At 39.9% G+C, this 21,623-nt stretch overlaps 1 protein-coding gene and 1 long non-coding RNA gene across 17 annotated transcripts in view; one reads left to right on the top strand and one right to left on the bottom strand.

Moving 5' to 3' along the window:
* LOC137490614 (uncharacterized) overlaps positions 1 to 21,623 on the top strand; it is a 159,280-nt gene that overhangs the window by 51,697 nt on the left and 85,960 nt on the right. The gene's annotated exons all lie outside the window — the stretch shown is intronic.
* The window catches only part of tns2a (tensin 2a), a 111,697-nt gene continuing 91,539 nt past the window's right edge, over positions 1,466 to 21,623 (bottom strand). For 6 of the 16 annotated variants that reach the window (XM_073939847.1, XM_021469905.3, XM_073939844.1 and 3 more), the window contains 10 exons: positions 19,317 to 20,771; positions 18,991 to 19,144; positions 17,804 to 18,798; positions 15,845 to 15,976; positions 12,407 to 12,499; positions 11,798 to 11,875; positions 9,060 to 9,137; positions 8,817 to 8,985; positions 7,937 to 8,005; positions 1,466 to 2,451 (listed from right to left, as the gene is read on the bottom strand). In XM_073939847.1, the coding sequence (XP_073795948.1) occupies positions 2,310 to 2,451; positions 7,937 to 8,005; positions 8,817 to 8,985; positions 9,060 to 9,137; positions 11,798 to 11,875; positions 12,407 to 12,499; positions 15,845 to 15,976; positions 17,804 to 18,798; positions 18,991 to 19,144; positions 19,317 to 20,771 (3,365 nt within the window). In that variant the 3' untranslated portion in view covers positions 1,466 to 2,309. Of the gene's footprint in view, positions 2,452 to 5,205; positions 5,236 to 7,936; positions 8,006 to 8,816; positions 8,986 to 9,059; positions 9,138 to 11,797; positions 11,876 to 12,406; positions 12,500 to 15,844; positions 15,977 to 17,803; positions 18,799 to 18,990; positions 19,145 to 19,316; positions 20,772 to 21,623 lie in introns of all 16 variants that reach the window. The other 10 variants (XM_009296676.5, XM_021469904.3, XM_009296675.5 and 7 more) reach the window with 3 other exon arrangements.

Genomic DNA, 21,623 nt, shown 5'->3' with positions numbered 1-21,623 from the left:
TTAGCGCAAACAACATATTTGTCGCATGAAATTAGCGCAAACAGCGTGTATTTGACACGTAAAATTAGCGCACTCATGTATTTTACATGTAAAAATATGCTTTAACATGTATTTTACGTGAAATATGCGCAAACAACGTATTTGGCATGTGATCTCAGACATCAATTGACATGGTTTTGATCCCTTGACCACATTAAATGCGTGACTGCAATTGGCAATTTGCACAAGGACAAAATGACAAAATGCAATTTCATAAATTTACATTGACTCTTATGTAATTGCGTATGCTAATACTTAAATTGGCATTTGGTGAAACCAACATTTCCGTGACTGTCTGTATTGATGGTAACTCAGTAATTCGCAATAACACTTTTCGTTCAAATCCAAAACCACCTCAAGCGAAGTTAAATGAATGGATTTTTATGTTATATTTGGCATATGCATTACTTGAAATTACGCATATAAAACCTTTTTGCAGTTTATTAATAATCAAGGACCACGCTTTCAGCAAAAATAAATGTCTTTTAATGTTCTAATAAAGTTACTTATGTGCATCTTGAATGAACTGAGGCAAATTGTCATTTTTTGGAGAACCATCCCTTTATATTTTTAAAAACACCATAAATATATTTACCAATCGTGGTGGTTTAGTGTCATAAAGTCATTTACAATCCCACGAACGACGAAACAGTTCTAGGAAGGCAAAACTCCATCAGTCTGTTGTCTTTAGTTTGGTTACATTCTGTATAGTTTGGTTTTAATGTGTTTTGGTATCACGTTAGTTAACCGTAAAGCCCTTATTTCTGCAGAAACGCTCCGGTTAAATTCCTCATGGAATCAACATCTTCTGTTCTTGTTTTTATGGAGCATTTCAGCAATATAAATGACCTGTACATATATTTGTATTCATGTGCCATCCAAATAGTTAAATACCATTAACATTTAACCTATGTAACATACTACTATATATCCATACAACTAGAACTTGATTTGTAGATACTATATTTTCCATTAAGTACTTTTACTTATTCATTAGCAACTAATGCTTAGTCTTTAGATGGTAAAACTCTTGAGGGACTAGTACATTTTCATATACTCGTACTTATATATACAAGTACTTATTTGTTGATCATGACTTACTAGCAGCATTAGCATCTTTTGTAATTATTCATATAGGATGTCCACTTTAGAATTAAAATGTTACTGGTAAAACAATTATTACTAATAACATTTTACATTTACAATACACAACATTTACTAGTATTTATTGAATATCCTCAGATAGCTGGTCAACAAATATTAGTACCTAATGAATAACTAATTACATACTAGTCAAAAGTAAATAGTTGATATCATAATGACTCAGAATTCAGAGGCAAAAACTAATTTATTTTTCTACCAGCAATTGTTTACTAGTCACTGCTGAAGTAACTAGTAGAATATTTAAGTACTATTCATTCATTCATTTTCTTTTCAGCTAAGTCACTATATTAATCTAGGGTTGCCACAGCGGAATGAACCGCCAGCTTTGCCAGCACGTTTCATGCAGCGGATGCCCTTCCAGCTGCAACTCACCACTGGGAAACGTCCATAAACACTCATTCACACACATACACTATGGACAATTTAGCCTACCCATTTCACCTGTAGCGGATGTCTTTGGACTTGTGGGGGAAACCGGAGCACCCAGAGAAAACCCACGCAAGTATGGGGAGAACATGCAAACTCTACACAGAAATGCCAACTGACCCAGCCGAGGCTCGAACCAGCGACCTTCTTGCTGTGCAGCCTATATAAGTTCTAGTAGATATCAATTCCTATCTAATCATTAAGTATTCGTATCTCAGTTGTAAGTTGCTAAATGTAAATTATCTCATAAGAATAACAACTTGAACCTAATAAGTACAAACGTTTTAAAATGTACTAGTTTCAAAAGAAGAACCACTAGTAGCTAATGAATACATGTTATTAGGCTACTTAATGGAAAAAATACGAGTGGCTACAAAGAAATACTGTTAGCATGAAAGCAGATAGTAGTGTGGTTTAGATTAAATGTTAACCGCACTTAACTTCACCCTCAACATGATGACGATTACTGACTTGAGGGCGGGACGACCTGTCACTCAAACGAGATCGACCAATAGCAGAACAAAACCATTCAGGCAATTCTCAAAATGAAATGTCGCACCCTACATTTTCTCGCCGTTTCATTCGCTTATAAAACACGTTATTAAACACTGTCGTAACTTCTGCCTCGTGTGGACTTTAAACATGTCAGTGTATGTGAAGACGACCAGTCCTACGGCTCTCTAGCGCCTCTGCGGTGCCAGCATCACTTTGTTGATGAAGTTGACGATGGCGGTCGCGGGCTGTTCAGGGTCCAGCTCTGCGAAAAGATGGCACACATTCTCTGCCACACTGCCCGGCTTCTTGGCCACAAACCCGAAAACTCTGAGAGGAGACAGGGAGGTTTGTAAATCAGCAACTGACTTTACCATTCACTCAGTTACCATATTCAATCCTAACACACATGAGGAGTGCTACACTGCTCTAAACTGGCAAAGTGCGGTAACTAGACAAAAAACTGAAGGGAAAAATGCCCTTTTTAGTTAAAGTTACTGTTTTAACTGGAGTATAAGTGGCTTTTACACCAGCCAAATAAATATAATGTGGGTAAATTTGTGGTTTACCTTGTCTGAAACTAGACACCATTGAACCAGGAATAATATATTTTAGGCCTCTGTTGTGCAATTTTGATCAAATGTGTAGTTACTTCACTTTGCCTTTGGATGGCAGTATAGTCATTTAAGAGTAAGTAAAAATGTATAAGCACATAATCAGTTTCCTAGAAGCAACACAGGAAACAAGCTGTCGAAACTGTCCAGACCAGGGGTTTTCAAATCACGGTTCTGGTACCCCAGAGACCCTCCAGGAAGTGGTACAGGGGTCTGGGGAAATGTTTGAGATAAACAACAGAAAAAAAACTGCACTAAATCTAATACTTACAAAGAAAAATCTAATTAAAACAAACAGAAATGTAATAAATGAATAACAAAACAAATATTGAAATAAGTAGATTAAACAAATGCATGAATAGAAAAAATATATATATTTTTAAGTTTTATAGAAACTGCATAGTTTAGTCTTTAAATTACATTTGACAAATTAAATCCAAATACTCTAGGTCCCTACTCTACGGTAGCCCAGAGACCTTCAAGTGGGAGGAACTTGCACCGCCAAAAGGTTGGGTTAAGGGTTGGTGTAGGCAGGGCTGTGCGATTCATCGAAATCACATTCATGATTTGAAACGTTGCGATTAGCTATTCGCAAAAGGCTGCAATATGAAATATGTATTATTTTATTTCCCCCGCCCAGAGCAAATGCGTGACTGCCGTCTGTGTTTGATAGTCTCATTGGTCAATTGAGTGAGCACATTTTTGTCCTGCCCAATCAGAATTGCACAACTGAACAATGCAGAAAGTCCACAATAAAAACTATCAAACAGAAAGGAGTGGGATGATAACGAGAAAAAATAACACATCGATAAAATAGAAATATTTTGGTTTCAAAGTCACGGACTAAACAAAATATACAAACAAAACTGGTTTTTATTTGTGCTTACTGTTTGCTCTAGAGAAAAATTAGTGTTTAATTTCTGAATATTGAAAAACAAATTTGAATAAAAGTTTAAGTTAATATCTTTTTAGTTATTTTTTAAAACTAACACTCCCTGCATTTTAGCAGTAAGAAGCTACAGATTATACAGATTAGTGAGCTGAAGCTTGACTACAAAATTATATTGCAAATCAAATTGAAATTGAAACAATCGCAATTAGATGTTTTCCCCAAATCGCACAGCCCTAGGTGTAGGTGTAATAGACATTAATAAAACACAAGAAGTTACTGTGAGGTGGGTTTAGGGTTGTGGTAGGAGTAGATGTTAATGAAACAATAGGTTAAGCCGTCGTCACACTGCGCTTTTCACCCCATAGACTTACATTCAAATGGCCCTGAATGTGACAAACCGGAAACACAAACTTGTGCGACTAGTTTCGCAGTTTGCAGAAATTTTGCTTATACTTAAAATTTTTTAAGTTGGTAAAATCTAAATTTGGAAGAAAAATGTAAATTAATAGAAGATCTGGTAGAGTAAATGTCTTTTTTGTTGGTTATGTTTGTGTTCATTCTATGTTTAATTTTATTTATTTGTATTAATATTTTATTGATTTGATTATTATTAGAGTTCTGTTCTGTAAGTGTAGTTGAGAGTTGTTAATTGTTAATTGAATTATTGTACTTGTGCTATTATGCAATATAAAAAAAAAAGTTTAGCAGTTCGCTGCATTGCAAAGTTCAAACTTGGTGAACTCTAACACCCCATTCACACGGGGCGTCAGCTTCAATGCTTGACAGAAGGCGTGTCTGAAGTTGGTGCTGACGGGATTGTCATAGCAGCTTTAGCCAATGAAATTAGTCAGCAATCAGCTACTGCTGAGATGGAGTATTTGCATATAGCGATCTGATTAGCTGACGCATCTGTCGACGCTTGGAAAGTTGAGAGAGTCCCAACTTCTGCAGCGAGGAATACCTCTGAAGCAGCACAGACGGATCCACAATGCAGTTCGGCAACGCCTGACGTCAACCATTCAAAGTGAATGGGAACCCTTGAAGCTGACTCCCAGTGTGAATGGGGCGTAACCAGCGAAATTGCATCACGTGACTGCATGAGACCAATCGAAGATCAAAAGATGACCTCTCTGGACAGAAATGTAAAACATGGACCAATCGCTTGCTTTTTAAAACATCTAATCTTGTTAAATCCTGCCCCTTTTCGCAACACTGTATGACCGAATTTGGCATGTGTGACCACAGCTTTACTGTGAGCTTAGGTTTGAGGTTGTGGTAAGTGTAGACGTTAATAAAACAATATAAGGACTCCATGTCATGTACAAGTCATCAAATAAATCAATGAAAACTCCATGAGGTTTGTACAGACCACTTGGAGCTCAAGTCCCACCCGCTTCAAGGTTGCATGACCATTTAGAACTGTCTCCGACCTCTGTTTAAATTCTTCTCATTAAATAAGGTCTTTATACAAGAAGTCTTTACATTTTAGGATGAAGGTCCTCACGTGAGGATGTGGAGGTGCTTGAAATCAAGAATTGAAAACCCCTGGTGCAGGCGACACATATTATTTCAACTTACTTAGAGGTCGTGCTGTCTGAGTTAGTCCACCTACAGCCACAAGAGGGAGACATAGACAAGACTGAGGAACAGACACACACTCACACAGAACAGATGCTGCAGTCACACAAACATGCTCTCAGTCTGAACACACTCTACACAAAGACTGTAGCTGAATTCCGTTCTGACACATTTCAGATTGCAATGAGTCTTGAAATGGAGCTTTGGTAGCTTGTAGTATTTGTGTTGCTTGTGTAGAGTGTGCTGCGCATGCAGTTGTAAAAACATGCACTGCTTTGGGGCTTTTGCATATACCCGAATGACAAATCCCCTTTTCTTGAAACATTTAAAGTTATTACTTAAAATTCTTTAGATTTAAAAATCTTTAAAGAAAAAAATTAAACTTAAGCCCCAAAGCATGTATTTTACTTACAACTGAAAACATACAAATACAAAGTAGTTTTTTTTAATGATGCACACGCAGACAGAGCAGCCCAAACAGAATCATGCACTACCTGATTAGATTTAGTGCTACTACTACTACTGTAGGCAAGCAATTATTAAAACAAAACATATATACATTTTAAGATGTCCTATATTAAAAACATAACCAATTAAAGTACACCAAAAATCAATCAATAGAGACATGACCAAAACAATTAAGAACTAAGTAAACCAAAAGATATCAAAGCAAAAAAGTAAACCCCCCTGCAGTATATTAGCAAACACGCAAAACAACAAATAAATGCATTTTTATATATCCAAAACAAACAAATGCAAAACAAATGACTACAAAAAACAAACATTATACAATAAACAAAAAGTACAAATTAAAAATATATACCCAGAAACAAAAATAAACGCAAAAAAACTGAAATAGAAACTCTTCTATAGCCAAAGCAAAGTGAAACAAAAACAATCAAACAATACAGAGTATTAAAAAAGATACAAATAAATGTTTAAAATAAATGATAAAAAACATTTACTTACAAAATAAAACAGAAGAAATGCAAACCAAAGTTAAAAAATTTAATAAAAAAAATCGAAGAAATTTGTTAAAGGGGTGGTCCACTACGATATTATATTTTAAACTTCAGTTGATGTGTAATGTAGCTGTGTGAACATAAACAGCATCTCTGAATGTAAAATATTCAAAGTTTAATGCAAAGGGAGACCTTGATTTGTACAGAGTTAGCTTAGCAACGCCTACAATTAACGAATTTTGGGGACTACAAAAAATACTTCTGCCCCCTGTGAGATCACAAAAGTTCGTTATTGCGCATCCCACACTGCGCAGGTAAAGGCCGTGGCCATAGGCGCTGTAACGTTACTGCAGAGAGAGAAATGCCATCCTGCTGTTTCCACAGAGCTGTTCTGTTTCTGTTGTTGGGCTTCCAAATGACACGACCCAAACACAGAAGTGCTTACAGTTCAATATTAATTATGTTCCAGAGAACTATAAAATACATAGCAAGCATGATTTGACAAAACACAGCTTCCAGAATCTCTCCCAGTTCAGTGCTGGATTCAGTTAAAATCTCCTCAAAGATGGAGCAAGGAGACGCTGTGAACTCTGAGTCATGACCTGTAAGTGTTTTTATTTGTTAAAATTGATCATGACATGTACAGTGTCTAACTTTAATGGTGTGTTGTAGCAAAGATGTAAACAACGGGAAATTATGGTAACCGCTAACGACTTAGCTAACGTTACAAATCTATATTTATCAAACGGCTGTAAACGCACACACACACATACACATACACGCACTCTTGGCCAGCACCTGCGTCTCTCTGTGGGAGACGGCAGAGTTTCTCTCTATAGGCAGCTTTGCTATGCGTTTTACAACTCGGACAATAAAGTCGCAAAAGATATGTGAACGATTCATGTTACTTACACAGGCATATTCCGCATATGCATGAAAGACGTCCTGTAACGCGTTGATTTAAAAAAAATACAGCAATGATTTCCCAACTGGAGTGTAACATCAAAAACAAATCAATCCAGGCTCACAAAGGTCCCATCTCACATCTTGTGCTTTATTCTGTCACCATAGAAAATAACTTAATCCGAGCATGAGAGAAAAAGAACAATAAAAATCTCTCCCGCGCACATGCGCTTCTCGTGTTACAGATACTTCATCGTATACACGCATAAACACACTAAAAGGCACAGAAACAGTTAAAGGAGCCGCATCCCATTTTCACTCGTTACAGACACGTGTTGACTGACTGACTGACTGACTGTTTACACAAAACGCGCGTGCTTGTCAGGGCGTGACGTGGAGCCGATCGGCGAATCACAGCATATTATGATGATGACCAATCAGAGTCACTTGAGGGTGGGCCTTTTAGAGAAACTAGGAAATATGACAGTCGTTTTCATGTTAGCTGAGTAGCTGTGTATAATCAAAGTGAGATTTATGAAAAAATAACACGATTTCCTTCAAGTTAAACATGAGCACACATTGCTTTGCATCTTATTAACACAACCAAGCCTTAAAAATAACATTCTGGACCACCCCTTTAAAAAATTTACAAAAATAACTACAATCCTCCTATGTCCACTTTGTTTTCTCTAACTTTAATGTGTTGAAGTTGCCTTGGATGTGCAATACATTTTTTTTGTTTTCTTCAATACAACTTCAAAAACTTAAATACAAGTTTTTGTTTCTCAACTAAGATGCAACAAATTATGTTGTATTATTGTGACAATGATATCCAGTAAATATAACACCAGTCAACACAGTCTCACCTCCTGTCTTGTGGGTCGATGCTGCTGTAAGTCACACTGTTGATGGGATAGTGTCTCCTGAAGAACACCCTGAAAAACCAGACCTCACACAGTTAGCTCTTTGTAATGCAAACAACCTGCCCTCCCTACTGGTGCACCCATCTTCATTTTTCACGCCCAAATTATGTCTGATTGCTGATTTATTTTTTAATTTTTCCAGCAAATTTACTGATTCTGAAACCAATTTCTGGACTAATCTTATAATCACTCATTCATTCATTCATTCATTTTCTTTTGAATTATATATCTGGGGTGGCCACAGCTGAATGAACCACCAACTATTCCGGCATATGTTTTACGCAGGGGATGTCCTTCCAGCCTTAACCCAGTACTGGGAAACACCCATACATTCACACACCCACTCATACACTAAGGTCAATTTCATTCATCCAATTCACTTATAACCAGGGTGAAAATTAAAAACACTGAAGATCTGAGGTCACCTTTTAAGCAAATTATTTCTTAGTATTAAAGAGCTGACCCCCTATATATCTTGTTTTGATGTCCTTTAGCGGGGATCAAGCATTAATTGAGGGGGTCAATCCCCCCCAAACCCCTCTGTAATTGGCACCCTGCTTATAGCCTATGTCTTTGAACTGTGAGGGAAGCTGAATATTATACGTTAATAAAACTGAATTGCAGTTAATAAAATGATTGCAGAGCAATTTTAATGCAAGTCCAGAAAATAAATCTGAGCACATGACATTCACATGTTTGCAATCAAAAAATGTCTGATTCTGATTTCTGGCCAGCTGATAGGTGCATTCTAGTCCCCATATCATGTCTTATTTCCCACAGAACACAGATTTTGCTACACTTTGAAAAGCATTAGTGTGTCTACCTGCGCTGGCTGTCTGTCAGTGTGATGCCTTGCGCAGACACCTTAAAGTGGACCACTGTGGCAGAGGGGCGAGGACTGCGAGACAATGTGGCCCCTGTAGCTTTAGCGATAGCCTGTGGCCCCGTCAGGGACTCGGTCTCCACTGAATTCAGGTACAGCACATTACAGGCTGCGGACAGAGGTCAGAGGTTAAAGATGTGAAGAAAGACATGACGCAGTGCAGATGTGCAGCTTCACACTCACCTGCTCCCTGTTTCAGGAGGTCTGCGGCTGTGCTCATGTTACTCACCGGCTGAACCTCCACTACATCACCTATTGGGTCTGACAGAGAGACATTATCATTTATAGAGCAGAGGCTGATATAAACACTCAGTTTTAAAAACACAAATGTTGTGTGATTATGTATGTTTGCACTGCCATTCAAAGGTTAGGGCTTGGTAGGGAGTTTCAAATTTTAGTTTTTTTGCTTACCAAAGCAGCTTTATTTGATTTAGTAAAAACAGCACAATTGTGAAATATTATTAGAATTTATTTATTATAAACTAATTATTTATTTATTTATTAGCTCTCTGGAATATTTCATTCTCGTTTGTGTACTTCAAATAATGTCCATGTATATACAGTGTAATAATTAATAAATAATAATTTGCCATACAACCTGAAATCAAATCACATTCCAAATACACCAAACTTTTCCAGCCTTTGAAATGCTTTGTAACCTTCTCCTGAATTGTACCTTTCTGCAACTTTATCCCAAGAGTCTTTTGACAGTAAAGGTAGGGCTGGGCGATATGCCGAAAATGCAATCATGAACAATAACAATTTATATTTCGATAGGTTGTTAATGCTTCCAGATTTAAATGAGTTCCCCAACAATAACAAAAGCCACAAATTTAGAGGGTCCATATAATGGCATAACATATTTTCACACGATAAATTTTTGGTGGCCGAAAATCAACACACTCTTAGATTCCCATTGTTGGACATTTCTGCTGTGATTGGCTCGTAGATCAATCTAGAGAAAAAAGTCCAGAGCTTATTATTGTTATTGACATAAATTTTATCGTGATTCAATATAATATCATTTATTGGCCCAGCCTGAAAGTACAGATTTTCATAGGGTGTGATAATTTTTCTATAGGCACTGAATAGAGATCCATCCAAGGATGGGCACTATAACTTATTACCATTAGTGTAAACAGTGCAACACACAAGCATCGCTTTTTTTTTTTTTTTGTATTAGCTTATGTAAATGTACATCCTGACAGAGATACGGGCAAACAAAAGTTTTTTTTGAGGCTCACAGAAGTGTTCTTGGGGCTTTGTATAATTACCATTGAAGTCACATTGAACATTTTAACATTTTACTTCCTTTTCTGGACTTTGTACATCTTGGGACCATTGCTGTCTTTGGAGGATGAGAGAGCTCTCTGATTTCATCTAAAATATCTTAATTTGTGTTCTGAGATCAATATAGAGTAAGAAAAGTCCAGAGCTTACCATTGTTATTGACATAAATTTTATCGTGATTCGATATATATCATTTATCGGCCCAGCCTGAAGGTACAGATTTTCATAGGGCATGATACTTTTTCTATAGACACTGAATAGAGATCCATCTTTTGTGTCTAACTGTTTAGTTTTGTGGCAATGTAATAACTGGAAAAAACTTACATCCAGCTGTACTGTTTTCTATTTTAATATATTTTAAATGTAATTTATTAGTTTGAAATCAGGTGAATTAAAAAACATCTTCACTCCAGTCTTTACACACTTCCTTACTTTCATTTGGTTTATTCTCTGCTTTTATCGGGCGTCACCATAGGTGAATTAAACACCAGTTACTCTGGCATTTGTTTTACCGGTGGATACCCTTCCCCTAGTACAACCCTCAGTGCTGGGAAACACCCACACACTCTCCGATTCACACACTATGGCCAATTTAGTTAATCCAATTCACCAATACTGCATGTGTTTGGACCCTGGGGGATACTTCATGTGAACATGGGGGGAGCATGCAAACTCCACAAAGAAATGCTAACTGGCCCAGCCGCGACTCAAACCAGTGACCTTCTTGCTGAAAGGCGACAGTGCTAAAAGTATTCCAAATGACTTCAGTGATTCAACTGTATTCATATGAAGCATCAAGAACATTTTTATGTGCCAAAAGCTGTAACTTTGTTTGCTTATATCTTTCTTCCCACATCAGGGGTCTAATAGCGTAGAAATCTTCCTAAAGTGGACGCACACCAAAATAACATTTTTCTTTATTTCTTAAAGATTATGGCTCATATGATTATTTAAGGTGGTTTCCACCCCTGTTTTGAGCGTATGCAAAATTGATAAATTAGACCTCAAGTTGCTAGGATGCACATTTACTAATGATGGGCAGTATAACGTATTGTCATTAGAGTCAGCAGCGCAACACACAAGCATCGTTTTTTTGTATTAGCCGTAGTAAATGTACATCCTGACATAACACCAAAGATATGGGCAAACAAAGGGTTTTTTTGAGGCTCACAAAAGTGTTCTTGGGGCTTTGTATGATTACCATTAAAGTCACATTGAATATTATAACAATGTTTTCACTTCCTTTTCTGGATTTTGTACATCTTACATCTTGGGATCGTTGCTGTCTTTGGAGGATGAGAGAGCTCTCTGATTTCATCTACAATATCTTAATTTGTGTTCTGAAGATGAACGAAGGTCTCAGGGCATTGAAATGACATGAGGGTGAACAAATCCTTTTATAAATGGCAGATTAAAGAAAATGCTAAATAAATATGCAACAAATTAGCAGAATTATTGATTGGATCCCTATTTTCTCTGCCTTGATTTTTTTAGTTGTTTTGAAGCATTCGTTTTAATTTTGTGCATTAGAACACCTTGCAAGCATCCCACTGAGTGTGTATGTTGTGATGGTGCTTTCATCACACAGCGCTATCTCAGCGTGCTGTGTTGACGTCTGCAGTTGTGTTTACCTTTCTCTGGGATACGGAGGGCACAGGGCAGAGAGATGGGTGTAATGGAATGCTGATACACCAGTGCTGAAAGACTCCCTACCAATGACAAAACACACACAGAGGACCTCAGCACTTGGCTTTCATAACACTTCAACATTATTTACCTTTAGAACTGAAGTTGCCAGATTGCAAAAGCAACAGAATGGAGCCAGACGCAAACTAATCACAGGCATAAATGTACTTGTTGGCTTTCTAATCCAGAAAAACAAATGCTACATTAGAGTTGTGAGCTTTATCTGAACGCCTACAATGTGCAGCGTGCGTTCTGAACTATTTAACATATTCAGAGCTCTGCTGGAGTGCATGACTGAGATATTGTGGAGATTGGACAGTTCTGTGGCCTGAATACCTTGCATGCATTGAGCAAACTGATGCACCGCTCAGATATTTCACACTAAAATGAGCTCACATTTCATTCAGTTCTATAAACTCCACATTTGTGCTTCCAGATCAGGTATAGCACCACAAGAATGTTCTTCTTAACATGTGATAATTTCTGGTTATCAATATCAATTATCACCTGGAATGCCCCCATAGAGTTTTATAGAGGATTTCTGGAGTGCTCACCAAAGTAGGGCTCGTTCTGACAGCCCTTGATCTTCACCCCTCGCGGCCCCGTCTCAATCAGAAAGTGACGAACCAGCTGTTCCAGAGGGTCTCCTGTTAACACAGAGGAAATTGCCATCTTTAATGCAAAGTTTGGTGGTTGTATATTAAATCAGGAAATCAAAATACTGCACTTCAGTTGTGATTAATGGATATTTAGACCAACACATGTGTCTGTTTAAAGACAGAAGTCATACAAAGCATTCCCCAAGCTGTTCCCAATGTTGTCTCAATTAAATATTTAGACCAAAATAAACAGTGCAACAATGCTCTCTACTTTACATGGTCTGGTATTAATTAGGACAACGAAAAAATAATCAATCAAATAATCAGCAAAGAGCTACAAAGCATGCTTTTTGGTAAAGGAACCATCTATTCATAATTCTGCCTGTATGACCTATATACATACACTGTAGACCTCAGTTTGTGTCTATGAGCTGCTGTATATAAACCATGTGAACATCCAAATATCTCTGAAGTTAGTCCATGAACACTTGAGAATTGAGATCAACCTGACCGCATCTGCAACCATAGCTATACACATCTATATACTGTATGTTTGTCATAAATCAACGCAATAAAACAAGACAAAGTCATTAGCTATCAAAATACTTTTTAAAGGTATTGAATTTAGCTTATTTTTTTATGGAATACATTTTTTACTATGCTAATGTAGTGTTTATGCAGTGTTTACACCCAAAGTGTAAACTTTTATTCCAGTAAATCTGTTACTTAAATGACTTTAAGGGTGCTTTCATACCTGTGAATCGATTCAGTTGTTCAGACACAGGGATTAAAATTGTTACAATGTTGCTCTTTGTTCTTTGTGCGGTTCGCTTTCACACGGCAAAGTTTTTAAACGGACCAAAAGAGCTAAAACAAGTTACGTGTGAGTAAACTCTCCTCACATCTCGCCCTACTCATAATTCTCTCTTCTTATATCCATATAAGTCTGTGACATATCCATACACGTTTACTTTCTCACTACAATCGATGCACTCCAGAGTTTGTTTCTATCGAGCCAAGACCACCTCATTTAGGCGATCATAGACTGATTAGTTTGGCGCGGATCAAAGCGTGGTTGCTGGTTTCACATATACCAAACGAACCATGCAACTGGGCAAACGAGACAGATTCTGAAACAAAAGTCTAGGTGTGAAAGCACCCTGACACAAATGATGACAATTTGATTTGTGTTTAACACTGTGCTAATCTTTTTCTATAGAATCTTTGGAGAAACTATATCCTCATTTCAAGAGTTCATACTTAGATATTGCTTGATAATGTTAGCAGCTTTGGCATGCTGTCCTGGGAGAGAACCCTGAGCTCTGAGATAATTGAGCCCAAGGCTCCCGTCTGGTCAATAAGCATGTAAGGGGGTACAAGATCAGGTAGTTGTCGAGAACTCCTCAAATTCGTTCAGCCAATTTCTTGATCATTAGGAGCAGCCCTAGAGGAATAGACCCCCAACCACACCAGCGCATACCTATGTGGTAAAAGCTCAGTATTAAAGTACTCATGTACTGTTCCTATTGGTTTATTTAATTCACTTATGTTGCATGTCTTTGTACTGTTGGAGGAAACCGGAGTACCTGGGCGGAAACCCATGTGAGCACAGGGAGAACATGTAAACTTCGCACAGAAATACCAACTGGCCCAGCCAGGACTCGAACCAGTGACCTTCTTGCTGTGAGGCAACAATGCTAGCCACTGAGCCGCCATGTCACCCAATCCTTAATTAATCTAGGAAGAGAATGAGGGAGATAGGGTGGATGGGGCGGTTCTTTAAAAGACGAAGATAAAGGAGCAAAGTTAGACTAGATATGTATGTTGCGTTTGGAATGATCTGATTTAGAGCTGAACATCTTTGCCCAAACCCGACCAGACCCGGCCAGTCCCGAGTGGTTCGGGTGGATTCGGGTTTGATTTCTATCATATAAGACGGGGTCGGGTCGGGTTGGGCTTGGCTTGCGCAGTAGGTAAATGAATAGTCTTGTGATCTTACGGCAGTGACAAACAGCAAGCTGACAGGTAAAAAGACGTGGTCACTCGCTACATTGAAACTGCTTTCATGGAAAATTAAATGGATGTTCCTGGCTGGTAGAGCAAACAATCCTACCCAAAACTTGCAAAATTAGCCAGATCAGATCTATGCATCTCGGCCTTTAGCAGCAGAAGTGAAAGGGTGTTCGGTGCTGCTGGATGCATCATCCTGAGCGCAGGACTGCGCTAAAGCCGGTGAATTCAATAATGTTCCTCCACAAAACACGTAGCCTAATCTTATTAAGTAAAGGGTTATTTAAGTTATAAATAAATATTAATTAAACCATAAAATCATAATGTAGACAGAGTATACAGGCTAATGTTGGCATTAGGCTATTATTTTATTATTCAGCTTCACCGTCGCCTTAATGCCAGATTGTGAAGAGAAGTGGCAAAACAAATCCCACAGAGCATTTATCTTAATTTCATTATTGCCAAATACTCGTCATAATTTTGAATTTATTTTAATTTAATTTGTTAAGAAAGACTTCTTTTCATTGGTGTGTTGGCAAATTTAAAGTCTAAGTGTATGTACCTAGGCCTATTTAGTGTGCTGAGATGTTACAATGTTACAGAGGACTTATTTTATTCCTTTGTTCCAACTTCCAAGTGGCATATAGCCTACGTTTGTTACGAAAAAACTATTTTAAAAATATAAATGACTCATTCTTGAAAAAAAGGCAAAAGAGCTGCGTGCCTGTGCACATTTGAATAATGTCGGGCTGTAAACGGGTTCAGGCTTTATAAAGCTGTCAATCAAAATGTACCTGTAGATTACAGCTCTGATCTGATTGACTTGCTAATAATTATGGATGTGGGACCAGTCGCGATCAATTATATCATATGCTCCTCTCGAAATTAGTTTGTAAAACTTCACTTAATAACTAGATGTTGTAGTAAACTGTAAACAATTGTTTAATTGCTTCTTGGAGAATCGGTATCACTACATGAAGGCTTTATTAACCCGGAACCATGGATGCAGGCGTTGCTGATTTGCAACAGTTAAAAGCATAGACTTTGCCTGTTTCTAAAATTTAATTTGAGCCTGAAAGGGTTAATACACATTTTACTTGTTTTGCCTTGTAGCTCATAAATAATTTTGCCTACAGGGGTCTAATGTTTGTCTGATCAATGACAGACAGAAGAAGTTTTTGAAGACATTTATCACAATTTTCTTGAATTTCAAGTGTAATTCCAAAAAATTAGGATACTTTGGCTCTATATTCTGGTGTTGTTTAGCTCTGCTAGAGTACTTCAGGTGCAGTCGTGTGTTTCCTGTGCAGACAGAGAGCTTTGGGAGCAACATTGGAGCAAGATGAATGTTTGTATGAGGAAATGCCTGCAGATGTGGCGTACCTTTGCTGCTATGATTATTGACGTTGGGGGGTGGGCTGGCAACTTTCAGGGCCAGACCGTAGGCCCCCTGGAAGGAGTTACTGTCTCGGATGAGGAAGGCCCCTGGCTCTCTTTCCTTCAGTGCTGCTATAGCTGTTGAACAGAGACAGCACAGTTTAATGTGACTATTTTAAGAAAGGATCCAAGCATATGGAACAACAATCTGTTGCAGCATGTGCAAAAACACAACAGCATAAGTAAGCATCACTATTAGGATTGCCCATTCTTTAGGTTATGATAAGTGCAAGGACCATTTATAAGATATGGCTGCAATTGCACTTGCAAATTCGTGCTCCTAGTGTGTGAAATTAAACAAGGAGATTTTTAACTTCATTCATTTTCTTTTTGGCTTAGTCCCTTTATTAATCCGGGGTCACCACAGCGGACCAACTTATCCAGCAAGTTTTTACGCATCAGATGCCCTTCCAGCCGCAACCCAATTCTGGGAATCATCCACACACACGTTCACACACTCATTCATACACTACGGACAATTTAGCTTACCTAATTCACCTGTACCGCATGTCTTTGGACTGTGGGGGAAACCGGAGCACCCGGAGGAAACTCATGCGAAGGCAGGGAGAACATGCAAACTCCACACAGAAATGCCAGCTAAGCCGAGGTTCGAACCAGCGACCCAGCAACCTTAAGGCTGATTTATACTTCTGCGTCAAACACCGGCATATGCTACGACGCTGACGCATAGCCCTTCGCCATGGCCGTCGGCGTCACTGACGTGCACCTCTCAAAAAATTTAACTACACGTCGCAACAACGCGTAGCGCAAGCTCTGTGATTGGTCGGCTTGGTAGCACTGACAAGTCAGGGCGGGACCGAGAGCCGCGCGAATGGCGCGAGCGATTGTTTACAAGTGTGGAGTCCCGTGAAGGAACTCCGGATGGAAAGTTTTGTTTTGTGTTTACCTCATAGTTAAAGTTGTTGCCTGTCCGCCGGTTCCTGCCTCAAAATGAGTGAGTTTGAGTCATTTGTACAACCAGGAAGTGTTCAGGAAAAGCAAAACAGAAGCGAAGAAACTCGACACAGAGGAACATTTACACCTCACTGCCAACTAGTGTTTCGGAAGTGTTAATGCAGACCAACAGAGACAGTGCGCAGAAGTATAAATGCACAGCTGCGCGCGTTGCCTGCGCCGTGAGTTACGCCGGTCACTTGACGCAGAAGTATAAACCAGGCTTTATTGCTGTGAGGCGACAGCACTACCTACTGCGCCACTGCCTCGCCACATTTTTAACTTTTACAAAAATATTTGTTTTAAACTTTAAACACTAAATTCTGCTTTAGAACTGCTATTTATGTAAGAAAACATGTCAAAGTCTTTTTTACAGATTTACTCTAAAGCTGTCTTAAACTCTAAAGCTTTACACTGTGCTGTACAGTACAATAAGGTTTGGCATGGCTTGGTTCAACTAGCTTCCGTTTGGTTTAGCTTGGCTCGTTTTGCCTTTTCCCTGCAGTTTAGTACCACTTGAAGCAGATGGAATTATTGCTGTAGTTTAAATTTATAGTTTAAAGAGTGGTTTTAGCGAATCGTAAGACATTGGTAGTGATGGAAGTGATCAGCAGTGTCTATACTTAATGTTTTGGTAATGGTATGGCTCGCTTGAAACCTTATAAGTTCTAAAAAAAAAAGTACCAGGCACCAAGCCCTCAAAAGTAAAATACCAAAATGCATTGGAAAAGAATCTAAAATACCTAAAGATGAATCTGTTCGTGAATCACACTGCAATGGTTGTTTTTCATTCTTTAAAACCATAGTTCATGAGACTACTGCATTTTTAACTCTATGAATCAAGACTGTTCAAATGAAAAGTCATTGGAAGTTTATATTTTACCCACTGCCAATCAAAATCTGTAAACACTTCAGTAGTTTAGAATAAATAGACCACATTGGTTGTCTCACCTTGCTCTCTGGAGATGCCAGGTTTATACCAAAATCGTGAGCTGTCCTGCACAAATTTCACACTGACACGGTTGCCAATCTCACCCTCCACACCAACTTCAACCTGACCAATGGGTACGGCCAGCTCCCCTACTGAGGGCGAGAATGTAACATGGTGCTGCCCAGAGGGCTGGTGACTCATGGATGCCCTCAGTGTTCCAGACCTCCCATTGGGTGAGCCTGGGAGGCCGGATGGGCGGCGTTTCTCTGGGAGAGGAGGCTGTGGGACGGAGGATGATGGGCACCCTGGGTAGGAGCCTGGTGGAGGAGATGGAGTACAGCAGGCAGGAGAGACTGGGAAAGTGGGAGTAGAATTAGAACTGGCATCCATACTGTGTCCTGCAGAAAGTGAGGTTTCAGAGCCCAACATCAACTTCCTGCCCAGTGTGGCAAATCCAGGCACTGAAGGTTCAGGGGAAGAAGAGCTCTCGTGGTCACCAGCAGGTGGCTGAGGGGATGCAGGTGCTGAAGAAGCAGGTTTAGGGGCATCTGATTCAGGAGATGGTGGTACTCCATTGCTTTGCATGTGAGCTGGAATGGACTCAGCCAGGACTGGAGAGGAGGGATGTGGGGAATGTGCTGGTTTTATAGTCTCAGTTGATTGTGGCACCATTTCCACTGTGGGCAGCACTGTAGCAGCAGTAGGCGAGCAATTTGCCTGTGGTTGGGTGGATTCTGACTCGGGCGTTAAGGGGGGTGAGTGTTCTGTTGCAATTTGTGGGGTTGGAGGTGTTGTAGGAAGGGAATGAGCTGCAAGATGTTGGGCAGTGGTGGGTGTGGTAGGAAGCGGGTTAATCTCAGGAGTCTCTGGACTGGAAGAGAGTAGAGTTTGCCGTGATCCTGCATTGGTCATGTTGGGCTGTATGGTAGCTGGATGCGGCCTGTTGAGGGAGTGAGCAGAACTGCTTTCACTGTTCCCCTCTCTTGAGTCATAGTCACGGACACTCAGGCTTGGACTGAAAAATAAAGAGAAAGCCAGAACAGTATTAAATGAATACAAGAAATTACCATAGTGGTAGACCCTGCTGCTGGAGAGCTAAAAAAAAAAACCTTGCATGTTATTTTTAAGTAATAGTACACCTTGATTAACTGGTACAGAGGTCAAGGTTCCGGTGGTTGATCTACTGATAAATGCAGCTGCACATTACCTTTCCTGGGTTCGTAAAGGGCTGCTTGTGTGGACTGGTGTTGGAGGTCCTGAAATATCAGAGGGTGTTGAATATGGAGCATGTGGATGCATCCGCCGGAGGGATCCATGGGTAATATGATTACGCCATCCTATGCTATCTGCACCAGGGCAATCTGATAATGATAGGGTAAAGACTTGTAAATAAATTTGATCATGCACAGATGAAAATGGATGCAGACGAAAAATATACAGTCTTTTTAGCATGCTTTCAAAAGCTTCACTAATAGTCCAGTACTCTGCAATAACTAATTAGAGTTAAACTGAAACAACTTTACCAGTCCTCACCTGTATTTGAGTCAGAGGTGAAATGCTGAGAATGGGGGTCAGTTTGGTTTTCTGTAGGTCCACTGGCATGGTGCACCGGGCCGGGGCAGGAGGCAGATGGAGGCGGAAGAGGAGACGTAGACTCAGACTGGTAACCCGAGGCATATCCTCGACTCTCTGAGGGTGAAGGCTGGTAGGGGGAGCAAGGGCACGTCTGGTGTGGTGTCTGGTAGCCACTGGAGCTGCTGCTGTATTTAAGATCCAGATGGGCATGAGAGTGAGAGCGGGAGGGTTCTGGGTATGCAGGATGGCCTGCTGGGAGTGGATCAAAATTAAACGCAGGTAATTCATGACCGTGGGGCCCGTATGGGGATACAGTAGCCCTTCTGTGCCAGTATTCAGCCTCACGTTCTCTCTCCCACTGTAGTTCTGCATCTCTGTCTCTGTCCCAGTGAAGAGACATCTCTCTTCCTCTCCTTAGTCCTGGCTCCCGCTCCCATATCTCTGCCCCTCTCTGCATGTCAGCCTCTCTTGTCCGTCTTAACCCATTATCCCGGTGAAGCTCTGCCTCTCTCTCCCAGTGTATTCCATCCTCTCTGTCCAAACGTAAAGTGTGGAACTCTTCTCGTCGTAGAGCACAGTCTCGACAGGGGCAGCCGGGTGTCACTAGGCCATCTATCATCATGACATCATGGTAGGGTCCGCTGGGTTTGGGATGGTGTGAATGATTGTGATGATGGTGAGGATATGAAATGTACTCATCTGGTCTACAAAGCAGTCGGGGGGACAGACTGTGTGGATGAGAATTGATCTCTTGGGATGGATATGGATACAGGTGGCGAGATGGTCCCTCTGAACAAGTGCGATGCAGGTAGTGCTGTGGACCTTGCTGGCGGTCCCAGAGCAGGTCTGGAGGAGGAAGGGATTGGTGAGGATGGGTGCTGTGATGTTGGCAAAGTCCTATGACAGATGACATACCTGGAGACAGAGCCCCTGTGTGTCCATTAGTGGTGGTGGGCCGATCAAGGCAATGGCCATTGGGTAAATGATGAAATCCATTACATCCAGGCTCAGCACAACCCTGAGATCGGTAACCCACACGACAAGAACATGAACGGCCTAACCTCAGAGACCCAGTTCTTTCAGGAGGCAAGGAATCACCATCATCCAAAATAGCCGTCTCTCGGTCACGGTCTCTCAGTCCATCGCCTTCAATCCCACCCAATAGCCGCTCAAGCTCCTCCCTCTCTTGCTGAGTAGGCGGGGCCGGTCGAGTCGGTTCATCGAGTCGATCAGGAGGAACAGATGAGTGTCCGGAATCAGTGCTAACAGACAAAAGCTGACTTGGTCTTTCCTCAGAGCTTCTTGCAGGGCTTCCATTGGTCGATGGCAGAGAGGAGCAGCCAGCAGCAGCGCGGCGCTTTTTAACCTGTGCATACAAGCTGCCATCTACAGGGCCACGTGTATGAGCAATATCTGGAGAGAAGTAATTGCAAGATCAATATTTGATGCATAAAATAATTTTAATAATCTATACTTTATATACTTTGATTCCACAATTTTAAGTCATTATGAAATTTAAAGTCTACATTTATTGAATTAAAAATATAGTAAAAAACATCAGTGTAAAATATTATTTCAACCTATTAAACAAATTAAACTAAATGTTTTCTGTAACACTTTATTTTAGGTTACAATTCACAGTAATAATAAACCATTAACTAGCCCTACTAGTTTAATAAACTACTAATTAGTAGTAATGGGAAGTTCCAATAATTTTACTGACTCTGACCTTTGAGTCTTGTTCATTGAGATGAATGAATCTTTTTTTCGAGTCATTTTGTACAATTTGCCAAAATATTATTAAATGTTACGAGTTGCTTCCAAACTCATCTACAAGCTCGAACGTTGATCACACTACAAACATGTCAGCTCACCTTTTCTGACAGGTCTTCAAACTAGAGTGATTCGTTCATGTCGTGCTGACAGTCCCATATACGCTTAACCAGAGAACACAGTCCAAGCCGAATAAAGCCATGATTAGTTCACCTTTTGAGTCTTCTGGTTTTTAAATTATTCGTTCATCACGTCACATGACAGCATGTAAAAAGAGATGACTCAAACCCAAGGGCTCGAGAGATGAATGGATCAAATCTTCTTCCGGCTCTTAATGCATATGATTGGCTTCTGTCTTTCATGTGATGAACGAAGGACTCAAATCGAGGACTCGAAAGATGAACGGATCAAATCTTTTTCCAGTACTAAATGCATATGATTGGCTTCTAACCTTCACGTGATGAATGAAGGACTCAAATCGAGGACCAGAGA

Source organism: Danio rerio, chromosome 23, assembly GCF_049306965.1.
Source record: "Danio rerio strain Tuebingen ecotype United States chromosome 23, GRCz12tu, whole genome shotgun sequence".
Classification (NCBI taxonomy): Eukaryota; Metazoa; Chordata; class Actinopteri; order Cypriniformes; family Danionidae; genus Danio; species Danio rerio.
Note: the sequence above shows the minus strand (reverse complement) of the source record. Positions and strands in the feature narration are given on the sequence as shown.